This window comes from Phyllobates terribilis, unplaced genomic scaffold (assembly GCF_046119375.1).
Source record: "Phyllobates terribilis strain yellow unplaced genomic scaffold, ASM4611937v1 Scaffold_5__5_contigs__length_657084704, whole genome shotgun sequence".
Taxonomy (NCBI): domain Eukaryota; kingdom Metazoa; phylum Chordata; class Amphibia; order Anura; family Dendrobatidae; genus Phyllobates; species Phyllobates terribilis.
Window position 1 is genome coordinate 262,290,487 of NW_027362765.1, and position 27,460 is coordinate 262,317,946.

At 40.4% G+C, this 27,460-nt stretch overlaps 1 protein-coding gene across 5 annotated transcripts in view; it reads right to left on the bottom strand.

Moving 5' to 3' along the window:
- CARD14 (caspase recruitment domain family member 14) overlaps positions 1-27,460 on the bottom strand; it is a 160,442-nt gene that overhangs the window by 132,844 nt on the left and 138 nt on the right. The window contains exons 1-4 of one of the 5 annotated variants that reach the window (XM_073684108.1): positions 27,315-27,460; positions 26,471-26,607; positions 4,695-4,926; positions 1,280-1,417 (exon numbers count right to left, since the gene is read on the bottom strand). In XM_073684108.1, the coding sequence (XP_073540209.1) occupies positions 1,280-1,417; positions 4,695-4,905 (349 nt within the window). In that variant the 5' untranslated portion in view covers positions 4,906-4,926; positions 26,471-26,607; positions 27,315-27,460. Of the gene's footprint in view, positions 1-1,279; positions 1,418-4,694; positions 4,927-5,099; positions 5,191-26,470; positions 26,608-27,314 lie in introns of those variants that run through there. The other 4 variants (XM_073684111.1, XM_073684107.1, XM_073684112.1 and 1 more) reach the window with 4 other exon arrangements.

Here is a 27,460-nt window from a genome sequence, read left to right on the forward strand (position 1 = left end):
CAATCACACATGCCCTTGCTTGTGTGAAAAAAAGCACTTCGCTCCGTGTGTGCGCTGCTGATAGGCTGACAGATTGCACCTCCCCACTGCAAATGCGGGAAAGAGAAAAAAAAATGGAGATCTTCATTGTTCCTGCAGAGATCCATCCCCTGCCCCTCCCCCCGCCCCGCTGTACACTCAAACTGCGTATTAACATTAATTTTCATCATTACTGAGAAAAAATCCAGTTATGATTTTGGTGCACGAACAGTTATCGAACATAACCTCGAACAGCCGAATTTTTCTCAAATTGTTCGTGTTCGCTGACCGGCTCGAACACCGCCCAAAACAGCTCGAATTTGAGATTGGCGAACAGTTCGAGTAGAACAACGCTCATCTCTACCCACAATGCAGAAATGCTCAGGATTTTTTCTGAGCATTTCTGCATCTACCTGGCAGAAAAAACGCATGCGGATTGTACATGCGTTTTTCCTGCCAGGGACATGCGGATGTGAAGCGTTCTTCACATGCATTTCCGCATGCGGGTTGACAAGCGCTTTCCAAGCGATTTTAGCATCACTTGGAAAGTGGTTGACAACTTGGTCACACTATATAAATCCATGCAAACAGCATGGATTTATATAGTGTGACCCGAGAGAATGTCAAAAAATAAAAAATAAATCTATACTTACCTTCCGATGGCCCCCACAGTCTTGCTTCACCGTCCCAGCTGCCGGCAGATCGCGTTACACTGAAGGACCTGCCGACGTCAGCGTCGCGTGACCCGTCACATGACTATGACGTCAGCGCAGGTCCTTCAGTCCGTCGCGAACTGCCGGCATGAGAGGAGGAGCGCATCGGGGGCCGCCAGAAGGTAAGTATATATTTATTTTTTATTTTATTCTTTTTTTTTTACAGTTTTCTATGGTACCCAGGTCTGGAGGAGAGTCTTCTCTTCTCTAGACCTGGGTACCATCCACACATTAGAACACATGGAATGCGCATATACATATACAGGGATGCATAATCCATGCGATCTAATGCAAGTCAATGGCGGTGAAAACGCAGCACTTCCGCAAAATAATTGGTAGTGCAGCGTTTTTTTCCGCAATGATAACCCGCAGCGGAAATTATGCAGATTATCATTGGGGAACATGGCAGACCTTCTACCATGCGTTTTTTAAGCGTTTCTGCAGTGTTTTTGCCGCTGCGGAAATGCTTAAAAAACGCATCGTGGGCACACAGCCTTACTTTAGAAATAAGACTGCATTAAAATAAAAGAAAAAGAAACATTTCTTACTCGTAACACTATTGGGATCTTTGTTTGCTTCTTTTCCAGTAATGAGGGTATAAAATTTGGGATTCAGCAGCATTAAACTCTCCAAGAAAGCAATGGCTCCATTCTTTCCTCGTGTATGAAGTATATCCAGTAGGTGCCCTACATAAAAAGGAGAGCTTAGTTTAAAGCGGAACATGTAACAAACATTTTTTTAAATCTGAAAAATATGAAATTGAAAAACTTTTGAGGTTTGTTCACACCATGGATTCCATGGAAGCCATGATCTTTCTAAATCACAGCAAAACAAAGCGATTCACATCTATTTTGGAAATTCTTTGAAAAAAAACAACCACAAAAATTAGGCAAAAGCATAGTGAACATAGCTTTAGAAGACAAAAGTACAAAAAAATAAAGTATGTTGACCCTGAGGTAGATACATAATAGTAACAAGGCCTATTTAGCTAAAAATGTAATTTTATTGAAAAAGTTGAGGGCTGTGTCTTTCGTGTTGTCACATTTTTTTCATGTCCTCACCATTTGACCTACTAATATTAATTTTATTTATTATTCATTTTATTGTTGGCTATAAAACCTTTTGACTTTTTCAACAAATTTAAGTTTTAGCTAAATAGGCCTTTTTACTATTTTGTATCTACCTCGGGGTCAACATACTCCATTTTTTGTATTTTTGTTTTCTAATTTTATCGGGAGTTCCCCATATTATTTTTGGGATTATGGCCCCTGGTATTGTCCATACACTGTGTTCCAAATTATTATGCAAATAATATTTTCTCAGATTTTCCCAAATTACCTATATGAATTGCAGTCATTGTAATTTTCCAGTCAAATAACTATTAGAGTACAATTGAAAGGTTTTTGTACAAACTGCCTATGATAACAGTATATTTTTAAAAAAAATAAAAAACTCAAACTGCACTCAAAATGCATGTTCCAAATTATTATGCACAGCAGAGTTTTCAACCTTTTCATTTTAATAAAGAACAAAAAAATGGTCATTTTTGAAATTATAAGCATTAGCAGGTTATTACAAACTGAAATCAAACAGTTTTCAACTCAAAACTTTATTCTAGGTGATGTTACATTTGAACATAGGACCCCTTGTTCGAAAGGAGCTTCTGAACTCTCTCGTGCATTGAATTTGTCAGGTTTTGGATGGTTTCTGCTTTAATTGTTTTGCATGAGGACAGAATACCCTCCCAGAGCTGTTGCTTAGATGTGAACTGACTCCCGCCATCATAGACACTCCTTTTGATGATGCTCCAGAGGTTCTCAATGGGGTTGAGGTCAGGGGAGCATGGGTGCCACACCATAAGTTTGTCCCCTTTTATGCCCATAGCAGCCAGAGATGCAGATGTGTTATGTGCAGCATGAGACGGGGCATTATCATGCATGAAATGATCTCGATGGTCCAGATGGATGGGGTGGAGGATGGCTGGTTGATGGACACCCCATGCAAACACGGCTACGGCGCTAACAAGGAGGAGGTGGAGTAATGTTTTGGGCTGGAATCATGGGGAGAGAGATTGTCGGCCCTTTTAGGATCCCTGAAGGGGTAAAGATGAACTCCATAATGTATGTTGAGTTTCTCAAACAGCACTTCCTTCCATGGTTCAAGAAGAAGAACCGTGCATTCCGCAGCAAGATCAATTTGTTGCAAAAAACACAATGCAAACACATTCTGTGAACACACCCTTGAAGTTAGACAATGTAAGAAGGCATATTGGACAAAACTGAGGAGTTAAGGGATCCTAAGAAGTGTAATGGTTTTGCTACTCACAGAGTAGTCACTGTTAGTGAAAACTGAAGTATATATGTATATATGACTTTATTAGATGCAAAACATGGTCAAACAGAGTTTTTTTTTTAATGGTAGAAGGCAGAGAGGCAGGGAAGGCAGCAGAGAGTCAATACTAAAATATACAAAATAAACACCTTTGCACAGATTAAGAACCAAACAAACTTTATTTCTTAAAGGTGTGGCCCACAAATAAAGGTGCTTTTCATACTAAATGTCTATCTATTTAATTTAAAAATCTAACCACATTTAGCTTGAGTATCCCAGCATGTACTGGGGATTCTTAAATAGGACATCATCAGGGGGCTGGCACTGTGTTCACTGCCTAAGCTGCTGTCACCACCTTGAAACAAAGTATTATCACTGATGTCTGTTCCAAGGACTGGGCTAGTCAATGCCCTACTAAGCATGTGCTGGTTGTCTATTCTGACACATGCTCAGTATGTGCTCTCTGTGCTTTATGTTTTTGAATATGCACTAACATTGCGCTCCCTCACTGGGTCTACAGAAAAGTGAAGAACCCGCAAGAGAGCACAGTGTCAGTGCACATTGCAAAGGAGAGAACGCATCAAGCAAGGAAAACAGAGACCAGCCCATACAGTAAAATAAATAAAATAATGAACAAAGTTCATCTAGAAAGGATTAGATTGCTCAGCTACTGTAATCCGTGGATTGGGCAATGTGTATCTGCTGACAGGTTTCCTTTAAGAAAAATGTGGATTTGTCTTGATATCAAATCGCAAATATCAAGGCATGATTTTATTAAACTTTTCAGTAAATAGACTTAGGAGGGTTGATTCTACTGACAGTTTCCCTCTAAGTTCTTAAAAAAATAATTGTGCAAAACAATTAAAATAAACACATTTTTGTTTCAAACTTTTTTTAAATAGACATAAAAAGTAAATAATATACACCTATATTTGGAATTTATGGTTATATTTGTTGTACTGTTAACATATTTTTTGATGGTGATCAAAAAATTCTATAAATAAAATTGGCACATCTTTCTTGTAATTACTTCTGCTCCCTTGTTTTAGCAAATGGTGAACCCAAAGGCCAATCTTTTTGATGCTTTTCACTGTGAAATGTTAATATTTTTTAATGATAAGTACCATTTGTATTGATCAAAGTCAAGTGATATTATATTGACTGCATATGATTATAACCTTAAAGATGTTCATAATAGTTTCAATTGGAATATTTTGAGTTTCTGTAAATATCCTTATATCACTTTGTTCTACTTATGGAGAAAATGTGCTTCTTGCAGAAGTCTGCCCTACACATCTATTTATTATTAGTATGCTCACTTATATAGTGCCATCATATTCCACAGCGCTTTACAGACATCATCATCACTGTACCTATTTAGGCTTACAATCTAAATTTCCTATCAGTATGTCTTTGGAGTGTGGGAGAAAACCAGAGAACCCAGAGAAAACCCACACAAATATGGGGAGAACAAACTTCTTGTAGATGTTGTTCTTGGTGGGATTTGAACCCAGGACCCCAAAGCTGCAAAGCAACAATGCTAACCACTGAGCCACCGTGCTGCCTAGAATGATACCTATTTCAACCTATATTGCATACAACTGTTTTTCAGGTTTGCTTAGTAAGACTCACCCATTCGCATGGCCCTTGTAGAAAACTTTGCACAGTGTAGAATATCCTCTTCATCCATGGCATCTATCACTCTAGCTTGCCGCAAATATGGAGTGAGGCGTTCTGGTGACAGTCTTTGTACAATTTTACATCTGTGCCTTTCAATCATTTCCCATAGCTCTTCATCCTCCAGGCCCATTAACTCAGGGTCAGTCTGTGATTGCGTTGTCATAGTTATTTTTTATTATAGTAACTAAAAAAAACAGAAAGAATTAAACTTAATATTTAAATTATTGATTTAAAGTATGCACAATTACCATATGCCTTTTAAGCCTCAATTAAATATTTTGATTATGACTATTATGATCAGTAATGTACTATAGAAATAACTTCATCATAATGTCATTGACAAACAATAAGACTCACCTGTATTTTATATCGGAGCATACACCAATGATGACTAGCTCCTTCAACAAGGGATAGGAAATAAGCATAGCAGGAAGTGCTACAGCATTAACTTCTATGCCTAACCCTAGTTCTTATCGATGTCAGTGCATTTTTGGAATTTCACCCCAAGGGCTTGGTGAATTTCAATGCACTTAAGTAAACAAAATAATCAATAAAGTTCATCTAGAAAGGATTAGATTACAAAAGCTGATAATAAATTTTTTTAAACTCAAACACTGTAATATTTTTATTGACACATTAAAAACATATCACATCTATCTATCTATCTATCTATCTATCTATCTATCTATCTATCTATCTATAAATATTAAAAAACAAGTAACATTAGTTATCAAGGTAATAAGGTGCAGGGCCTCCAAAGTATGTACCAAACCTAAAAGATTAGCATTACCCTGGTCCATGAGTAGTTTGTGGCACCAGACCAGAGTCCTGTGAACATTCTTCTACCTCCTGCCATCCCTGGCACCTCTTCTAATTAGTAGTTCTGGTGTGATGTCATCGTTGCGGCATGGCCTACTAATCAGTAAAGGCACTTGGGATGTCAACTGGTAGGAGGAAATATGCAGGGCTTTGGTTCAGGGGTGTACATACCATTGGTGGAACCTGGGCCCAAGAGGTAAGGGGGCCCACTCGCATCTCCAAATCAGGTGGAATTGTGCATTATGATGAGCTATTAGACAGCAAAGGAACCATATACTGTTTTTGTACAGGGGCCCTCTTCTGTCTGTGTCTGCCACTGCTCTGGTTTGGCAGCCTCGGGCTACATACTGTAAATTGGCCATTGGAACAGGATCCAGCAAAATTTCTTGCTCTAAACTGTAATATATACACATACACAACTTTGCAAAACACAACAAAAGTGCAACTAAATCGTCTTTCCGCAACACATTATGCCACGAACTACCATGGTTTTGAGGTTCTTTTTTTTACAAGTGAAATATATAAAAATGATAACCTGCATGGCCAATAAGCACACTACAAAACCTTGTAAACGGAGTTTTGTCAAGTGATAAGTGACTGCGCAGTATCCTCCTGATAACATGAGCCTAGCTTAAAAAAAATTCTGCTAATCCGCCATATTTTACCAATAAGGATGAACAATTCGATTCATGCTGCCCTGGTCCGGCTTCAAGTGCAGTTCCCTACGGCAGCCTGCCTTCACTTCCGGCATCCTCGGCCCATTATTGGTTTATAACCAGGCAAGTTAAATGTAACCACGACAAACAAAAATTAAGTATTTTTTTTTAAATGCTGAGTTTAGTCATGTGCATTAAAAGCACATTGTTACCTCCAGTATATGTAGGGACCTTGCTATATTTAGAGTCATGAAGGCGTTTCCCCTTATATGAGGCAACAGGACTATATTTATCACCCATGTTGCCCTAGGCAAGCACTGAGACTGAAATAAATAAGTGCAGTTACATTAGTATTGTAACATGACTACGAAGAAAAAAATAATAATTTAGGATAAATGCCAAATGTATAAATATCTCACTGGACTTTTGATGACACAATCTTATTCACTTGTGTTGGAACATGCAATGCACACTATGCTGCAACAGGATTTCCCTTTTGCAAACACTAATCAATTTTTTATAGTGGACCACTAAATAACACAGTCATACCGTAGTCAAGTAATACAAGTAATTTTACAAGAAGCAGCTAATACCTCCACACTAATATGGAAGGGTTAACCCCTTTACAACCCAAGGTGGTTTGCACGTTAATGACCAGGCCAGTTTTTACAATTCTGACCACTGTCACTTTATGAGGTAATAACTCTGGAACGCTTCAACGGATCCCCCTGATTCTGAGATTGTTTTTTCTTGACATATTGTACTTCATGAAAGTGGTAAAATTTCTTCTATATCACTTGCGTTTATTTGTGAAAAAAATGGAAATTTGGCAAAAATTTTAAAAATTTTGCAATTTTCAAAATTTGAATTTTTATGCCCTTAAATCAGAGAGATATGTCACACAAAATAGTTAATAAATAACATTTCCCACATGTCTACTTTACATCAGCACAATTTTGGAACCAAATTTTTTTTTATTGGGGAGCTATAAGGGTTAAAAGTTGACCAGCGATTTCTCATTTTTCCAACAAAATTTACAAAACCATTTTTTTAGGGACCACATCATATTTAAAGTCACTTTGAGGGGTCTTTATGACAGAAAATACCCAAAAGTGACACCATTCTAAAAACTGCACCCCTCAAGGTGCTCAAAACCACATTCAAGAACTTTATTAACCCTTCAGGTGCTTCACAGGAATTTTTGGAATGTGGAAAAAAATTAACATTTAACTTTTTTCACAAAAATGTTACTTTAGACCCAATTTTTTTTATTTTTGCAGGGGTAACAAGAAAAAATGGACCACAAAATTTGTTGTGCAATTTCTCCTGAGTAAGCAGATACCCCATATGTGGGGGAAAACCACTGTTTGGGCGCACTGCAGGGTTCGGAAAGGGAAGGAGCGCCATTTGACTTTTTGAATGTAAAATTTGCTTGAATAATTAGCGGACGCCATGTTGCATTTGGGGAGCCCCTGATGTGCCTAAACAGTAGAAACTCCCCACGAGTGACACCATTTTGGAAACTAGACCCCTCAGGGAACTTATCTAGATGTGTAGTGAGCACCTTGAACCCCCAGGTGCTTCACAGAAGTTTATAAGATTGAGCCGTAAAAATAACATTTTCACATTTTTCCCACAAAAATGTTTTTCAGCCCCACTTTTGCATTTTCATAAGGGTAACAGGAGAAATTGCACCATGCAGTTTGTTGTGCAATGTCTCCCGAGTAAGCAGATATCCCATATGTGGGGGAAAACCACTGTTTGGGCGCACGGCAGGGTTCGGAAGGGAAGGAGCGCCATTTGACTTTTTGAATGTAAAATTTGCTTGAATAATTAGCGGACGCCATGTTGCATTTGGGGAGCCCCTGATGTGCCTAAACAGTAGAAACCCCCCACAAGTGACACCATTTTGGAAACTAGACCCCTCAGGGAACTTATCTAGATGTGTGGTGAGCACCTTGAACCCCCAGGTGCTTCACAGAAGTTTATAAGATTGAGCCGTAAAAATAACATTTTCACATTTTTCCCACAAAAATGTTTTTCAGCCCCCACTTTCGCATTTTCATAAGGGTAACAGGAGAAATTGCACTATGCAGTTTGTTGTGCAATTTCTCCTGAGTAAGCAGATACCCAATATGTGGGGGAAAACCACTGTTTGGGCGCGCGGCAGGGTTTGGAAGGGAAGGAGCGCCATTTGACTTTTTGATTGTAAAATTTGCTTGAATAATTAGCGGATGTGCCCCTGATGTGCCTAAACAGTGGAAACCCCCCACAAGTGACCCCATTTTGGAAACTACACCACTCAAGGATTTTATCAAGGGGTATAGTGAACATTTTGAACCCAGAGGTACGACACAGAATTTGATGACATTAGGTCATCATATTGAATAAGCTGTCATTAGTCTTGAGCGCAAGTGCTCGCTACTTGAGTTTGGATCGGGTACTCAGGTATGCACAATGTATCATGGATGCTCAACTGAAATGCTCGAGTACCCACCCGCATGTTTCACGGTTATTAGACACCCTAACAAAAACATGCGGGGATCGCTCGTGCATGGCAGGAAATCCCCGCGAGTTTTTTTGGCCGCAAAGCATATGGGGCGGAGACTCGAGCACCCGCGATACTCAATGCATACCCGAGCAACCGATTCAAACTCAAGTAGCGATCACTTGCGTTCAACGCTAGTTGCCACATCTTCTTTTTTTTTTTTTTTTTTACTTTTGAAAAAAAAAAACAACATTAACCCCAACCCTGACCCCAACCCTAACATTATCACAACCTTAACCCCAACCCCAGCCCTAGCGTTTATTTTTTATGCCGTTCCTAGTGCGGTATAAGTGATTAGATGACCTTATTCTTCTGGTAGGTGCGACTACAGAGATACCAGAATCATATCGGGTTTTTATGATTGACAGCTGTCACACACTAAAAGACACATGTTTTGTAAAATCTAGTTTTTGCATCGCCATATTTTGAGAGCTATAATTTTTCCATATTTTGGCTGACAGAGTCATGTGACAGCTTGTTTTTTGCGGGATGAGTTGACGTTTTTATTGGTGCCATTTTCAGGCACGTGAAATTTTTTGATCTCATTCTATTACAGCTTTTGGGAGGCAGAATAAAAAAAAACAACAATTCAGGAATTCTTTTTTTTTAAATTTTTTTTATTTTACTCCACGTGTGGTAAAATTGATAAGGTAGCTTTATTCTTCGGGTCAGTACATTTACAGCGGTACCACATTTATATCGTTTTTCTATGTTTTTCCACTTTTACACAATAAAAGCTATTTTATAGAAAAAAATATTTTTTTGCATCGCTTTATTCTGAAAGCTATAACTTTTTGATTTTTCAGATGATGGAGCTGTGTGGTGGCTTGTTTTTTGCGTGACAAGATGACGTTTTCAGCGGTACCATTTTTATTTTTATTAGTTTTTTTGATCGCGTGTTATTTCATTTTTTGTTTGGCGGTATGATGATAAAGAATTGTTTTTTGCTTCGTTTTTTATTTTATTTTTTTACCGTGTTCACTGAAGGGGTTAACTAGTGGGCCAGTTTTATAGGTCAGGTCATTACAGACGCTTAATATGTGTAATTTTATTGTTTGTTTGTTTGTTTTTTCATAATAATATTTATTGATGGTACATTATATTTTTATTTTTGGTGGATTATTATTTATTTTTATTTTTTTAATATTTTTACAATTTTTTTTTTTTTTTCACTTTCTGAGAGTTTTTTTTACTTTGTCCCACTGTGGGACTTTCACTTTTTTTATTCTGATCGCCTGCATAGCATAGGGATGGAGCACCATCCCTGTGCTATGCAGGCAGTCAGCGCTACACAGTGAGCTACACTGCGCATGACCAAGCAATCTTCCGGCTGTCTGGTGACCCAGATGTTGTCATGACGACATCGGGTTGTCATGGCAACACCAGGGAAGCCGCGGCAGACAGCGCTGGAGGCCGGAAGAGGAGGTGAGTATTCCGATCACCTCCCCTTAGCCACCGCAATGCTGCGATCGACTTCGATCGCAGCATTGCGGGGGTTAATGTGCCGGGAGCGGTGCGGGACTGCTCCCTGCTCATAGTACCGGGTGTCAGCTGTGACAATCAGCTGACACCCAGCGGCGATCGCGCCCGCACAGCCTGTGTGCGCGCTCGATCGCGATGATGTACTAATACGGGTCAGGCTCTTAAGTCCCAGGGCACAGACGCGTATTAGTACGTCATGGGCTTTAAAGGGGTTAATATTTTTAATATTTTGTCCTATATTTTCCTATCTCGTATGCAATGTTTTTAGAAACCATGTGTTATAGGGAATATGATAGGAAAGGGATAAGAAATAAATGTTATCATGACATACTCCTGAGAAGGTGGAGTTTGGTGGAATTTCCCACGAGAATCTGGGATTGAGTATAACTTTGTCTCTGAATGGTATAAAAATCTTGCTTACCGTCTTAATAATAAAAACTACTTATGCTCACGACCTGCTGGCATCAGTATCTCTTCGAGCTTGAATTGTACAAACTTCTATGATCAGGTCTCACTGGTGATCCCGTAGTCTGACTTTGGGTCAGAATCAAATAGCTACAACAACATCATGACATATAGTAAATCAAATTGCCATAGAGCAACCACTGTACAGTGCCTGAATCTTGCCACAAACAGCAACTACACAGTAAGGTCCAGAAATATTTGGACAGTGGCCGAATCTTTGATTTGGCCTTGGTGTGCCACTAATTATTATTTAAAATGAAACAACTGAGATGTAATTGAAGTCTAGACTTTCAGATTTAATTAAAGGGGTTGAACAAAAATATCCTGTAAAACGTTTAGGAATTTCAACCATTTCTCTACAAAACCTCCTCATTTCAGGGGAGCAGTGCTCAGTCAGAGAGTGTGTATTACAAATATGAAAAATTTGACTGGCACTCCCAAACAGAAAAAAGCAAGTGTGAATAAGTGCAAGCTAAGAAAGCAACTCTTTGTGACTAACAAATTAAAGCTGCACTCTGTAATGCTGTAATATTTAAATATTGGACTCCTAAGGAATTTTAAATAGAGCTTAATCCTACCTGCCCATACAATTGTAGCATTTTAGCCCAGGAGAGGCATCATGTTAGGTTTAGGGTCCCAACAAAGGGTTATGCCTATTCGCTGCCTATTGGGCTCACATAAATTGGCCTATTAGTACGCTAAGTACTTTCATTTTTTAACATTTTTTCTACAGCAGTAATGTCGTTCCAATTTCATATATTCAATGTTTACTAGTATAGCGTTACAGAGTCCAGCTTTAATTTGTTAGTTACCGTATTTTTCGAACTATAAGACGCACCGGACCATAAAACGCACACCAAGTTTTGGGGTGGAAAATAGGGAAAAAAATATTTTTTATAAGATGGGGGTTCGTCTTATAGTCTGAATAGGTATCTTACCTGAGGGGGCGGTGTAGCGGGGGTCACAGGAGGCAGGGTCCTTCAGGAAGCCGGGCCTGGCTCTTGGGCTGGGGCCCTGGTGGCTGGCACTGGGGGCCTGGTAGCTTGTGCTGTGGGACTGGGTGCCTGGTGGCCTGGGGATGGGGCCTGGTGGCTGGCACTGGGGAACTGGTTGCCTGGGGGTCTGGTGGCCTGGTGCTGGTGGCCTGGGGCTGGGGGCTTGGTGGCTGGCTCTGGAGGCTTGGGGCCTGGATCCCTGACACTGGTGGCTTGGGGCAGGGGGCCTCGGTGCCTGGCGCTGGTGGCCTGGTGGCGGGCGCTAGTGGCCTGGGACTGGGGGCCTGGTGGCTGGCGCTGGGGGCCTGGGGCTGGGACCCTGGAGCCTGGTACCGGGGCCGGTGTCTTGCTGTGAGCTGCGTGGCAGAGAGGCATGAGCGTCTTCCAGTAAGCGTGGCCATCTTTCTGAAGCTGTGATCTACAGGAAAATTGCCGCCGGTGTGGCAGAGCGCATGCGCCGGCTCCGGCAGCCATTTTCCTTCAGAAAGATGGTCACGCGCCCCAGAAGCCGCTCACGCTGCTCACAGCAAGACACCGGCCCCAGCCCTCAGGCAGATACCAGCCCACCTCACCTCCTCTTCTGCTGCCACTGCCGCCTGCTGCTGCCGCCACCTTCCTGATGGCCCTGCGATCCCACTCCACCACCACCGGTAAGTTACTTTCGGACCAAAAGACGCACCCCCCATTTTCCTCCCAAATTTGGGGGAAAAAAAGTGTGTCTTATGGTCCAAAATATACGGTATATAGACTGGCTCTCTTAGCTTGCACCTGTTAACACTTGTCTTTTTTGATTTGGAAGTGCTGGTCAGTTTTTTTATATTATGTTATTTGATATATTTAAGTTTTGTCTTAAGCATGCGAAATTCATGATCTATGGGGTTGAAATCTGGTGATTGACTCGGTCATTGCAGAATATTCCACTTATTTGCCTTAAAAACTCCTGGATTTCTTTTGTAGTATGTTTTAGGTCATTGTACATCTTTACTGTGAAGCGCAGTCCAATCAACCATGCTGCATTTGGTTGAATCTGAGCAGAAAGTATCACCCTGTACACTTCACAATTCATCGGGCTGCATCAGTCACATCATCAATAAACACTAGTGACCCAGTGCCATTGGAAGCCGTGCCATTGGAAGCCATGCCATTGGAAGCCATGCCCAGTGCCATTGGAAGCCTCACACTGCCTCCACCATGTTTTACAGAGGATGTTGTGTGCTTTGGATCATGAGCCATTCTAAGCCTTCTCCATACTTTCTTCTTCCCATCATTCTGGTGCAGGTTAATCTTAGTTTCAACTGTCCAAAGAATGCTTTTCCAGAACTGGGCTGGCTTCTTTAGATATGTTCTAATCTGGCCTTTTTATTTTTAAGGCTGGTTAATGGTTTGCACCTTGTAGTGCACCCTCTGTACTTACTCTCATGAAGTCTTCTCTTTAAGGTAGACCTTGAAACTGAAACACCTACTTCCTGAAGAGTGTTCGTCACTTGGGTGGATGTTGTGAAGGGGTTTTTCTTCACCATTATTGATTTTGTGATTTTGTGATTACCCACCACTGTTGTATTCCATCAAAGTCCATGCCTTTTTGAGTTCCCAAGCTCATCAGTGCGCTCATTTCTTCGCAGATTGTATTAAATTATTGATTTGGCCACTCTTAACATTTCTGCTATGCCTTTGATGGATTTCTTCTTTTTTTCAGCCTTATGATGGTCTGTTTAATTTCCATGGAGAGCTCTTTTGAATGCATGTTATGGATTCACAGCTACAGCTTACAAATGCCAATGCCACACCTGGAATCAGCTCCAGACCTTTTACCTCAGACCTTTTACCTGCTTAATTTATTTTGGATTAATGAGGGAAAAACCTATACATTCCATTAAAAAGCTTTTGTCCAATTACTTTTGGTCCGTTGAAAAAGAGGCAGCTACAAATTAAAGAGCTATAATTCCTAAACCTTTACTCCAATTAGGATGTGAATACCCTCAAATTAAAGCTGAGAGTCTGCACTTTAAGTCCATATTGATTATATAAATGTATCTTGACTGTGTTTTGGTAAACAGATAAAAGGCCAAAACTTGTGCCACTGTCCAAATATTTCTGGACCTAACTGTATATCAATACTACACACATTTTTGCAATATGTTTATGCCAATGTGTATGTTAGTCTTGATTCCGGGTGTGCTCAAGTAAGATGGCACCAAATTAATTCTAAGGCTTGAATTAGGTGTATCTTTTAACTTGAGTGCATCAATGTCATATATGTATTCCAGTCATTTCAGTCATAATTTATGCCACTTGTGGTGTAAATTCTTATTAATTTGTTAAACTTGGCCATGTCCCTGTCCACTGAGCTCTGTCCACTTTTCAAAAAGTTGTTTTAGCTGGTGTAAAAATGGTAAAAGTCACAAAAAATTTGTGATATTTCAAACAGTGATATGCCAGATTTCTGGCCTGGCACAAAGTATTTAATGAATCATCCCTAGTGTCTATGATATGTAGCTGAATTCATGTTTGATGCCAACCTGACCAACCCTCTGCAAATATTTTACATATCTATCTAATAGTCAATAAACCATTCTTACCTCACTCTTTCTGTGGCTTGTTATTTATTCTCCTGCTCTCAACATTATTAATTAGACTACTGTATGCTAGCTTAACTGTTACTTATCTCACTGACTCCTGCTCTTCTTTTTTTGCTGCCATCCTGTTCATTAGACATTAGCTCTAATGATTTAGTAATGTCTTGGAAGATATTGTCCTATACTTGCTCTCTCTGAGTCCTATAGCTTTGCTAAAAATGATGTCTATCAGTTATGCTAAGGTGTACAGCCTTTATTTCTGTCTGTTTATCCAGTACCTGAATTTTTGCTTGCAAACATAACTTGACATACAGTATATGTCTTGTCTACCTAAATTTCTAGCTTGTTCAACTGTTGCCAATGAAGACTATTTGCAAATTAAATATTTCAGGAATGCTACTCACTTGGGTGCATGGTGAGGTAACACAGGAACCGTTTCCATTTATATGTCCAGACTAGTTTATTGTTGCTTCATAAACCAGCCACAAGCAAAGGAAAATAAATGGCCTTTCAGTGCAGGCAAAACAATGTAAACAGTTCCAACAATTTCACTTTAGAGACAGTCCAGGACACACAGGCTGGATAGCATCCAGCATACCGGCTCAGTCTGGAGACATCACACAGGAGGTCTTCTTACCTCCAAACACAGGCCATGTGTCAAACAAATAGACTCCATTTTTATCAGAGGTGGGGCATGTGGGCAGCCAGCCCCAACCATCTCTCAGGCTGCCCGTAAACCTGACCCAGATGCACAAACAAGCTTTTTAGTACTATGTGCATTAGAGCATTACTCCAGGTTTACATCATAGAGGACAACCATCTCCGTGATACATACCTCCCATCAACTATGTGTCCAGTAGCCACCTTACAATATTATATCTAACAAAGTCCATCTTTGGGTGTATAAAGGAAAAGAACAGAAAATCCTTTAGACTCTGCAAATCTGATTATACCTAAATTAAATTCAATGGCAAGCCAGTAGTTCCACCTCATGGATAAAGACATTCTTTCCATCCTTTGGTTGTTCCTTTAACACTACTTTTTGTTGTAAAGAGTTCAGCATATTCTTCGATTTCATTGTGTTAATTAATATGCATAATTATTAAGGACTCACCTGATGAAGTGGATTTTGCAAACAGTGGGTCAGAATGAGCAGCACAGGCTGGACGCGATGATGCAGCAAAACTGGACTTGCCAGATGGCACATGGACCAGCGAGGACCATTACAGCAGGGTATAAAGGATTGTAGATGGGCAAGCAGAATTGGAAGCACTAGATGCAGCTAAGGGAGATGTGCGGATTGTAAGTGAGTATTTTAACATAACATAGTTTTCATGCAGATTTTACAGCTCCATGCTGTATACTTGCATACTTGATTGCTTATTGGTTTAAAGCATATCAGGTGATGTGTATTTGTTTAATGAAGGAGGTCTAATGATATCAACACCCTTTATTAAGGTGTGCATAATTATTAGGCAGTTTGTTTTCCTTAGGTAAAATGGGACCTGTATAGCAGAACTGCTCCTTTATAATGGGAACATTTTGTTACTGAGGCCCTCCTCTATGTGTCTTTAATTGGTATTGGGGTTTTTCCTAAATTTAGGCAGCCGTTGTAGTCACTGCATACACAATAACTGTATAGCAGAACCGCCCCTTTATAATGGGATCATTTTGTTACTGAGGCCCACCTCTATGTGTCATCAAAGGGCATAACCAAAGAAGGGAAAATGGAGCCAAAAATCCCCAAATTATAAAAAAGTCTAAGAAATAGTCTATTAAAAAATAAAAATGTTATTGTTTCATTATTAAAATCTTTTTAGCAGAAAAGTAACAAACATGGAAGTTGTACGGTGAGTACACAAGAATATTATGACAAATACAGATGAAAGAGTATATCTATCAATATCATATAGGTAAATCGGTAATATACTATAGAAGAGATATAGTATTTAACAAGTAATCAATAACAATAGTTGAAACTATAATATCTTGAGGAAGCAAGTTATGCGAAATGTGCGTCAGGGCAGCTTGACATACAGGACAGATTTGTTACTTTATGGGTAAACATGGCCTTACTATAGGGTTTGTTCATTACTTACTTCATCCTGACCGTTTACTCCTATAACTAGATTTATATACATGCACCTTCACTTTACTTCCTGATTTGGATAACAGTGCTACTTCATTAATATTATCATGTTTTGAACCAAGTATTATAGTGAGTGTAAGATATTCACTCTGAACATTCTCCCTTTATAGAGATATTATAGTTTCAACTCTTGTTATTGATTACTTGTTAAATACTATATAAAGTGGCGTAATACTCTGTCAGCATTGTTCACAGCATTGACCTGGGAGTCAGAAATGCTTCCAGGGGTCTTCCCCATGCTGTTCCCATGTCATTTGCGCACTGTTCCCATCGATTTGGGCAATTTTTAGGCCCCCTGCAGACCTCCGGGGGGGCACCGGAAAAATGCTTGAGTTTCCTATAGACTTACATTGGGCTCGTTGCTTGGATCGAGCACCTGAGCATTCGAATTTGCTTGACCCGAGCATCGAGCACCCGAGCATTTTAGTGGTTGCTCATCACTAGTGGGACCCACATATACTTGTTAAAACAGAGAGAATCCTATTGGTTCCACATACTTCAGATACTGGCTCCCAAGGGACTCAATAGGGAACTGGATTTGTTGATATGATCTCTTCTGATTTTTTTCTATTTTTTTCTGACTTTTCTTGATATCGTTAGGATGTTCTGACATTGTTAAAATTCCTAATGTTGAATTTCCTGAATTATTTCCTTAATACCCTGAATACAAAATTTTCCTGATATTATCAGACAGTCTTTATATTGCTAAAATATTTTCAATCACACTTTACTGACTACATGATACTTCTTTTTACAAACATATTTCACATTCCTTCTTTCTTTCACATTTTGGCACAGGTAATTAGCTTGAGCTGGTGCTCTCATACCTACCATATGTTTACAATGTTCTTTTGATAAGGTTTGTGTATATGGGGTTCTTAGAATCATAGAATCATAGAATGGTAGAGTTGGAAGGGACCTCCTGGGTCATCTGGTCCAACCCCCTGCTCAAAGCAGGATTCACTAGATCATCTCAGACAGATGTCTGTCCAGCCTCTGTTTGAAGACGTCCATTGAAGGGGAACTCACCACCTCTCGTGGCAGCCTGTTCCACTCATTAATCACCCTAACTGTCAAAAAGTTTTTTCTAATATCTAATCTGTGTCTCCTCCCATTTAGTTTCATCCCATTGCTTCTAGTCTTTCCTTGTGCAAATGAGAATAAAGATGATCCTTCTACAATGTGACAGCCCTTGACATATTTGTAGACAGCTATTAAGTCTCCTCTCAGTCTTCTTTTTTGCAAGCTAAACATTCCCAAATCCTGCAACCGTTCCTCATAGGACATGGTTTGCAGACCAGTCACCATTCTGGTCGCTCTTCTCTGAACTTGCTCCAGTTTGTCTATGTCTTTTTTAAAATGTGGTGCCCAAAACTGTACACAGTATTCCAGATGAGGTCTGACCAAAGAGGAGTAAAGACCGATAATGACTTCACGTGATCTAGACTGTATGCTTCTGTTAATACATCCCAGAATTGTATTTGCCTTTTTTGCTGCTGCATCACACTGTTGACTCATGTTCAGTCTATGATCTATTAGTATACCTAAGTCTTTTTCACATGTACTGTTGCTCAGCTCTATTCCTCCCATTCTGTATATGCTTTTTTCATTTTTATTGCCCAGATGTAGTACTTTGCATTTTTCCCTGTTAAAAACCATTCTGTTGGTTGCTGCCCACTGCTCCAGTTTATTTAGGTCTTTTTGAATCCTCTCTCTCTCTTCTCTAGTATTAGCTATCCCTCCTAGCTTTGTGTCATCAGCAAATTTAATCAGTTTACCCTCAATTCCTTCATCTAAATCATTGATAAAGATGTTGAACAATACAGGTCCCAGGACGGAGCCCTGTGGTACCCCACTTGAGACATTCATCCAGCTGGATGTGAAGCCATTTACAACCACCCTTTGAGTCCGATCACTAAGCCAGTTATGAATCCACCTAACAGTTGCCTGGTCCATTGCATACTTGGTCATTTTTTCAATAAGGATGATGTGAGATACTTTGTCAAATGCTTTGCTGAAGTCAAGATATACTATATCTACAGCATTTCCCTGATCCACCCAGTCAGTGATTCTGTCATAGAAGGAAATTAAGTTAGTCTGACATGACTTGTTAGTTACAAACCCATGCTGACTCTGGTTAATCACTTCATTCTTATCCATGTACTTACATACATGTTGTTTAATAATTTGTTCAAAGATCTTTCCTGGTATAGAAGTCAGACTCACCGGCCTATAGTTCCCTGGGTCCACCTTCTTCCCCTTTTTGAAGATAGGAACAACATTTGCTCTTCTCCAGTCTTCTGGGACTTCTCCTGTTCTCCAAGAATTTTCAAAGATTATGGAGAGTGGTTCTAAAATTTCTTCTACAATCTCCTTCAGTACTCTGGGGTGTAATTCATCTGGACCTGGAGACTTGAACTCATTTATGTTAGCTAAATATTCCCTCACAATCTTTCTGTTTACTGATAACTTGGATTCCTCTATTCCTTTAAAAGGACAGTGAAGATCAGTTGATGTTACATTTTCTTTCTGAGAGAAAACAGATGCAAAATAGGAATTAAAAAGTTCGGCCTTCTCAACATCATCTCTTACCATTTCTCCATTTTCATCCTGTAAAAATCCTATAGCATCTTTGACTTTTCTTTTACTTTTGACATACCCCCAAAATCCTTTTTTATTGCTTTTGACATCTCTTGCAAGCCTTAATTCATTGTCAGCTTTAGCTAACCTGATACGTGCCCTGCAGGATCTGCAGACTGCATTATAATCTTCTTTAGATATGCCTCCCTCTTTCCATTTAATAAACATTTCTTTCTTTCTTTTTAGCATGTGTTTAAGTTCTGTGTTCATCCATCCTGGTTTCCTTAAATGCTTCCCATTCTTCCTACTTTTCGGGATTGTTAACGATTGTGCTTTGAGAATCTCATTTTTAAAAATTTCCCATCCTTCCTGGACATTTTTGTCCTTAAGGACATCCAGCCATTGGATCCCTCCTATTCTCTTTCTGAGTCTCTTAAAATCTGCCTTTCTAAAATCTAACCTTGAAGTTTGAGTCTTCACATGTCTTCCTCCTCTAGTTATCCAAAATTCTATAATAGCATGATCGCTGCCTCCTAGGGTCCCAGCCACCTTTACCTCCTCAACCATTTCCTCCCTGTTTATAAGAATTAGATCCAAAGTAGCAGATCCCCTTGTTTTCTCCCCTACCTTTTGGAAGATAAAGTTGTCAGCAAGAGAGGATAAGAATTTGCTTGACCTGTTAGTTTTACTTGAGAGAGATTCCCAACAAATGTCTGGATAGTTAAAATCTCCCATGACCACTACGTCATATTTTTTGGAGAACTTGGTCATTTGATACATAAAGAGTTCATCCATATCTTCAGCTTGCCCAGGTGGCCTGTAGTAAATGCCTACAATGGTGTCCTTTCCGTTGTTCTCTCCTTGTATTCTTACCCAAACAGTTTCCACAGAACTCCCAGTCTCTGAAGCTTCAATCTCTGTGCAGATATACGCTTTTCTAACATACAATGCAACACCTCCTCCTCGTTTATCAAGTCTGTTTCTTGCAAATAAGTTGTATCCTTTTAGCCTTTTATTCCAATCATGTGTATCGTCCCACCAAGTTTCAGTGATTCCAATGACATCATATTCCTTTTCCTGCATTAGTAGTTCCAATTCTCCTTGTTTGTTGCCCATGCTTTGTGCATTTGTATAAAAACATTTTAGTTTGTGATTGGTTTCTCTTCCTCCCATATTTTTATTATTTAGATTTTTTTGTCTTTGTTCTTCTTTTCCACTTCCAGTAGCAGAGATCTCAATAGTATTTGTCAGCTGTATGGCTTTTTCTGGCCTTTTGCTTCCCTTCCCACATTGTTCTAGTTTAAAGCTCTTCTGATGAGTGTAGCAAGGCGACTTCCAAATACATGTTTTCCAGTCTTCGTAAGGTGCACCCCATCTCTAGCAAGTAGTCCATCGTATAGGTAATTCATTCCGTGATCCAGAAATCCAAATCCTTGTTGACGGCACCATCGACGTAGCCAGTTGTTCACCTGTAGAATCTTATTCCACCTCATTGTTCCATGGCCATCCACTGGGAGGATGGATGAGAAGACCACCTGCGCTCCCAATTCTTTCACTTTCTTGCCTAAGTCTTCAAAGTCACTGCAGATGGTTTCCAGGTCCTTTCTTGCGGTGTCATTTGTCCCCACATGTATTAGCAGGAATGGGTAGTGATCTGTAGGTCTGAAGAGTCTTGATATCCTGTCAGACACATCTTTAATTTTTGCTCCTGGAAGACAGCACATTTCTCTTGAGGTTATGTCTGGTCTGCAGATAGCGGCCTCTGTTCCTCTTAACAGGGAATCCCCCATGACCACCACTCTCCGTTTTTTCTTCACAACATTCTTCTTTCTCCATCCAGGAGGATTCTGAGGGCTTACAAGGTTATTCATTGCTGGCAAAGTCTTATCTTGCTGTATTTCTTCATGGTTCTCCTGTGTGAGAGCCTGGTACTGGTTCCTGAGCAGTATGGGTGCTGACTGCCTCTCGATCCTCCTGCTTCTGTGGGTCACATGCTTCCATTCCTCTGTTTCGTCAGGTGCAGTTCGAATTTCTTCTCTTTCTGAATCATGAAGAGATAATTCTGCTCTGTCTAAGAACTCTTCACCTTCCTTAATGATTTTCAAGGTAGTTAACCTCTCTTCTAGATTTCGCAACTTTTCCTCCAACAGGGACACAAGCTTGCATTTCTGGCATGTGAAGTCTGGCTTTTCCACTGGCAAGTCTGTGAACATGTAGCAGGATATGCAGCTCACCAAATGGCTCCTGGACTCTTCCATGTTCTTATTGTTAATGTTCTGAAAACAGTGAAAAAAGCTTAAAAAAAAGCTTCAAAATGCGCGTGCCGGTAGGCGCGCGGTTTACCGATGTCCTCTTTTCAGCTCCAACAGCCAAAATCCAGTGTTCTTTGAGCTCGCGGAGACTCTTCACTTACCCCAAAATGCAGTGGGAATATGCAAATTATCTCCTCAGGACTCCTCCCCTGGTTTACCGATGTCCTCTTTTCAGCTCCAACAGCCAAAATCCAGTGTTCTTTGAGCTCGCGGAGACTCTTCACTTACCCCAAAATGCAGTGGGAATATGCAAATTATCTCCTCAGGACTCCTCCCCTGGTTTACCGATGTCCTCTTTTCAGCTCCAACAGCCAAAATCCAGTGTTCTTTGAGCTCGCGGAGACTCTTCACTTACCCCAAAATGCAGTGGGAATATGCAAATTATCTCCTCAGGACTCCTCCCCTGGTTTACCGATGTCCTCTTTTCAGCTCCAACAGCCAAAATCCAGTGTTCTTTGAGCTCGCGGAGACTCTTCACTTACCCCAAAATGCAGTGGGAATATGCAAATTATCTCCTCAGGACTCCTCCCCTGGTTTACCGATGTCCTCTTTTCAGCTCCAACAGCCAAAATCCAGTGTTCTTTGAGCTCGCGGAGACTCTTCACTTACCCCAAAATGCAGTGGAAATATGCAAATTATCTCCTCAGGACTCCTCCCCTGGTTTACCGATGTCCTCTTTTCAGCTCCAACAGCCAAAATCCAGTGTTCTTTGAGCTCGCGGAGACTCTTCACTTACCCCAAAATGCAGTGGGAATATGCAAATTATCTCCTCAGGACTCCTCCCCTAATACTATGTTGGTCCACATTTGAATTATATAGGTAAATCCTGTCAAACCCTCCTTGATTTCTCATACTTCTATTTCAGGTTATTACCTATATCTCCCACACCCTATTATATGATTTGTCTCCCCATTCTACATCTTGTTCCCACACTTATGCAAATTTACTTGTATATCCTCGATCTCCCCACAGCTCTGACACAATGCCATCATTGATGTTGCTATTAGGTACTAATTTTCTTGACTTTAATTCCATACTGGACCTTTTTTGTTATATTTTGTAATATATATATTTGTTCACTGTATATACTGTACAACATTTTTATGTATATATGTTTTCACTATGTGAAAAAGACCCAGTAAAGGTCGAAACGTCCCTACTTTGTCACATATGTCTCCATTCCTCATGTCATGTATTTTGTGCCTGTTACACATACATTTAGCTTGATTTAAAAACTTAAGGACATTTTGAGAATGCAGTTTTCTCTCCTACTATGTCTTACTACAAGGTGCTGATTATCCTTTGCAATCAACTCCCTGCTGTAAGCCTTGGGTAGTGCCACTCCCTATTTAAACCCCCTGCTGCTAGATATAGCTTCCAGTTAGAGTTTTGTTATTACCCTTGTCCTTTGCTTTGTCTAGCCCATGTATCTTGTATCTCCTGGTGTTTAGTTCCTGACCTTGACTTGCTTATCTGTTTACTTAACTGCCTCACAACTCTGTCCCTGGCTTTGATTTCCTGGTTACAATCCAGCTTGAAGACACGTCTTTCTGCAAGCTCGCCCTAAGGCTATGTGCCCACGTTGCGGAAATGAAGCAGAAAATTTCTGCTTCATTTCCGCATGTTCTCTCCCGGAAAAACGCATGCGGAATTCCACAAGCGTTTATCGCGCGTTTTTCGCGTGTTTTTCGCGCGTTTTCGACATGCGGAATTGCCTTGCGTTTTTTCATGCATTAAATAAGGCAATTCCGCTTGCGGAAACGCAAAATTAATGAACATGCTGCGGATTTTTGAACGCAGCATAAACGCTGCGGAAAAATCCGCAGCATGGGCATAGAACTTGCGGATTCTCATTGGGGACCATGGGGTGCGGCTTACCAAGCGTTTTACAAGCGTTTCCGCTGCAGAAATTCCGCATCAAAAACGCTTGTAATCTGCAACCTTAAGGTAAGAAGCCACTCAGTGGACGCAACTTAGTGGGCCCCTACATAACTCCAGATCCCTGAAAGACTTAAAGGGTGAAGACCAGGGTTCTCCTAGGGTCTGCTAAATGAAGTGGCTTGTGCAAAATGTGTCAGCAGAAGCCTATATAAGTGCTGCCAGTCAGCCAGAAACAGAGCAACATTACAGCTACCTAATAATAACCCATTGTGGAATTTCATAGAGGTAGCCAAACTAGCTATCCATAAGGGAAAGAAGAAAAATTTGGCTTTGGCGCCAGGACTGGTACTTTTATATATTTTTTTTTGCGATTTCAACTCTATTTTTATCCTCAATTCCATTATATTATTAGGGAGAAAAACGGAGGGCACCACAATAGCAATAATAGTAATACTATACAATGGTGTTCAACCCGTCACATACCTGACAATTGCAGTTACATCATAAGAGAAAGAAAAGAAGTATGTATATACAGGGATCACCAACTTTTAATCATAAATTTTTATTGGACAAGTAACTAGACAAACAAACCCAGTTAAAAACATTTAAAAAGCACAAGGCTTCAATATAACAAGCCTCATCACAATATTAGGTGGACTAAACCTCAAACATAGAGTCATAATAGACACAAAATGTCACAATCCAAGAAATTGTTATACCAAAAAATATAATCCCTGCTTACAATACAGGATAAAGCAAGGAAACATGTGAAATGACACTCACATAGGTACTATTCTGCTGTAGGTACAACCATATCAAGAAAAAAATACAGGACTTTTATTTAGGGAAAATACCCAAAGTGCCATGCATGTGATGTGTGTAAAAATGCATAAAGATGTGAAAAAAAAGGGGAAGAAACCCCCCCCAACCCCACGCGTATCGCCACTACCAGAGTGGCTTCATCAGGGGAAAAGTAATAGTGGTAAAGTTCATCTAGTCGAATACTTATATATCATTAGGTAATTACCTTGAAACAGTGTCAGCTGAGGAAAGCCGCCGTCAGGCCGGCCGCCATAGTGCCCATACATATGAGCAATAGAACAGAGCAGGGAAACACAGGTCAGTGACCAGGAAGTGAAACATCACTAGTTCCGTGTCAACCATGTGGTATATGATATAGTACATGCATGCATGGTATTGGTATAAAAGAGTGCGCAATGCGCATGCGCTCCCCCTGGAGCGCATCAGTCGTCCCCCTAGGAACCGTCTGCCAATCAGGCGCGGTGCGCATCCTAGTTTCAATGTGTGCGCGCCCCATTCAAACCTCAGGGCGTTTCCATGGAGATCAAATAGCCAATGGGCTGCCACAAAGGACGTCTATGCATGTATGTTCAGACATGATTCCACGGAGTCACGGTAGACTATGTGCAAATGCCTATAATTTAGAACGCACATCAACACTTAAAAATTATTATTATGCGCAAAGGGAACCTCACATAGAACATACCCAGTAAATAAATCCGATACTATTAAATAGGCATGCACATAGTCGTCCAAAATTAATGGCTGTCCAAACAAATTATGGTGACATTGGATACTCAGTAAAAAAAAAAAAAATAGTAATATATATATAAAGATATATGTTGATTCAATCGATGTCAGAAAAAAAAAATACAATAATAAGCATATAGGATTGCACAAACATCCACAAGTGCCACCACTCGCTTTTGAAATTGTTGTGGACACGAGGGAAGTGTTGAAGGGTCCAGCGACCCACTTCAGCTACTGTGAAATCATTATCTGCTGCCAGTTAAACTACGTACCCCGGCTGGCCCTTCTGCAACATCTGGCGCCTCCCCAGTGGCCCACCACATATACAACTAGCAAAACTATTTAATCTGTCAAATTTGCATGCATAGTATGGATTATACTATGAAGAAATATAGTATACTCATAGTGTGTCTCTAATATTAAAAAGATACACAATGTTTTCTTCTCATTGATTCTTACACTACCAGTCAGGTAAAATATATCCAAATCTTCTTTCTACATGTTATTGACGCGCCCCCTGGGCCGTGTGTGGGGGAATACCCGGTCCCGTGGCTCAGGGTGGTCAAACCAGTGGCGGATCTATTTATTTGGTTTCTTAATGTTTAAATGTCCGACTACACCATCCGTGGATTGCGGTCACTGAGAACCGCCGCTGCGGGGCAGACCGCTGAGGCTGATGTTGTGTGCGCAGCAGAGGGTAGTATAACTCCACACGGGAGGAGTATAGCCTCAGGGCAGTGAGTGCAGATGATGGGGGTGATGGTGCGTGGGAGCAACAGTAATGACTCAGAGTCCAGTGATGCAGTCCAGGGTCTTTACTCACAGTTTTACACTCCAAGCCACTTCTGCAGGTAATGGCTGCCCACGTCGTACTGTGCTCACCAGGTGAGGGGCTCGGCCAACTCCCAGGTACCTTTGGAATGCTTTTCAGGACCCCCTTCGTGTGTCCTTTCTCTGGCCTGTCGTACCCTACAATTGACCACGTTTCTGTCCAGCTGCCTCGGGCCTTGGCGGGCAAATGTATGTTCTGTTTCCCTGGGCCCTATATGGTGCCTTCCTAACGGGTGTAGTAAGGGGCCGTGACACGTACAATGCCACAGCCTCCGGTTACTAGTTGAGGGTAGTTGCTCTCCTCCACTAGCTGAGGGATCCGGTTCCCTTTCTTGGCCTGACCCCCCCTACTCTGGTAGCGGCAGGCGTACGGTGGCGACTCGCCGGTCTGCACCCCTGGGGTCCCTTCACTCCTCTCCTGGAGCCTCCTCCGCTCCTCTCAGCAACTCTTCTCTCTGACTCCAAGATGGTGCCCACCTTATATACTCCTCTTTCCAGTGCACCCTGAATCTACTCTCCCCACCCACACACTACCGGGTTCCCCCTTTCTAGGTGTTCCCTCCCCCCACTCCAGCCAGGGACAGGGGCAGTTGTGCTCACTCTTGGGAACATTGTCGCCCTGTCCCCCGGAAATGTGGTGTAGTGCATGTGGGTGTTAGGGCCACACTCCATCCTTACCTGGAAGTGAGATATCACACCTCTGGGTGAGATGCAATACCTCTGTAGCGACCGAACCCTCGGGGCGCTACATTATGAACTGGCAAATGCAATTATCTGATTATGATATTTGCAGAAGATAATGGGATAGAAGTCTTAAATGATCAAACAAGATTGAATACGTAAATCTGGCAATACACATTTGATTATTTTTGGTTGAACCTACTGATTTTGGTGGTATTTGCTGAAATACTAATATGGATAGGTGCCTCTTGACCTCCCCACAGAGAGAATATCAGGAGAAAAAAGGTGTTGGGCTTGTTGCCATCAGAGTAATCAGCCAAACATGCACGTGTATAGAACCTGTTTACAAGAGAGATAAAAACATTTGATTCCAAAATTCATCTGGAATTTCAAATTGTTGTATTGAAACTTTTCAATACTGACCTTTTAGATTATAGGTTTCCTGTATGGTTTTATTTCATGAAAAGTGTGCACACAGTAAGAAATGAACCACTATTTTTATCACCCACTCAACTGCTATGACCCTGTGTGCATTTCTATTAATATTAACAATAATAATATCACTAATATGACATAATCAACATTTAACAATATTACATTCCAAAAATCCCAGCTTAGCTAAAATGCCAAGACGTTAATCAGAAACTTAACTCACATGAGATTTTTAGCAAGACTCTAGTATGTGAGTATGTGTATACAAGGCAATTCTTAAAGTATGAAACTTAGCTTAAAACTCACATAATTATTAAAATGTGTTATTTATGAGTCTAATTAAGAATACATTGGTGTCTTTAACAGGAAGATTTTAAAGTTATTTTGAAAGTCAAAAACAGTCTGTGAATGGACAACTATGATACTTACAGTCACATTTAGACAATTGTGTTAAGTAAAATGAGCTTAAACAAATTCAATTTATATGCGAACTTTTGACAGCATTTATCAAGGCAACATTTTTATAGAGAGATTAAGTCAAGAAACCATGGCACTTGAAAGATTAGAGACTTTACCCTGCAATAACATAACAATACAATGGTCATAACATTTACCTCTAGTGATTTTATGCTCCAGGTTTAAAAGCTTTTTCTTAACTCTTTGTATTATTTATTGAATGATATATTTTCCCGACAGTTTATCTTAATATTTCATCAAAGCAGACAAACAATAATCTCCAGACACCGCATTAAGGATTATA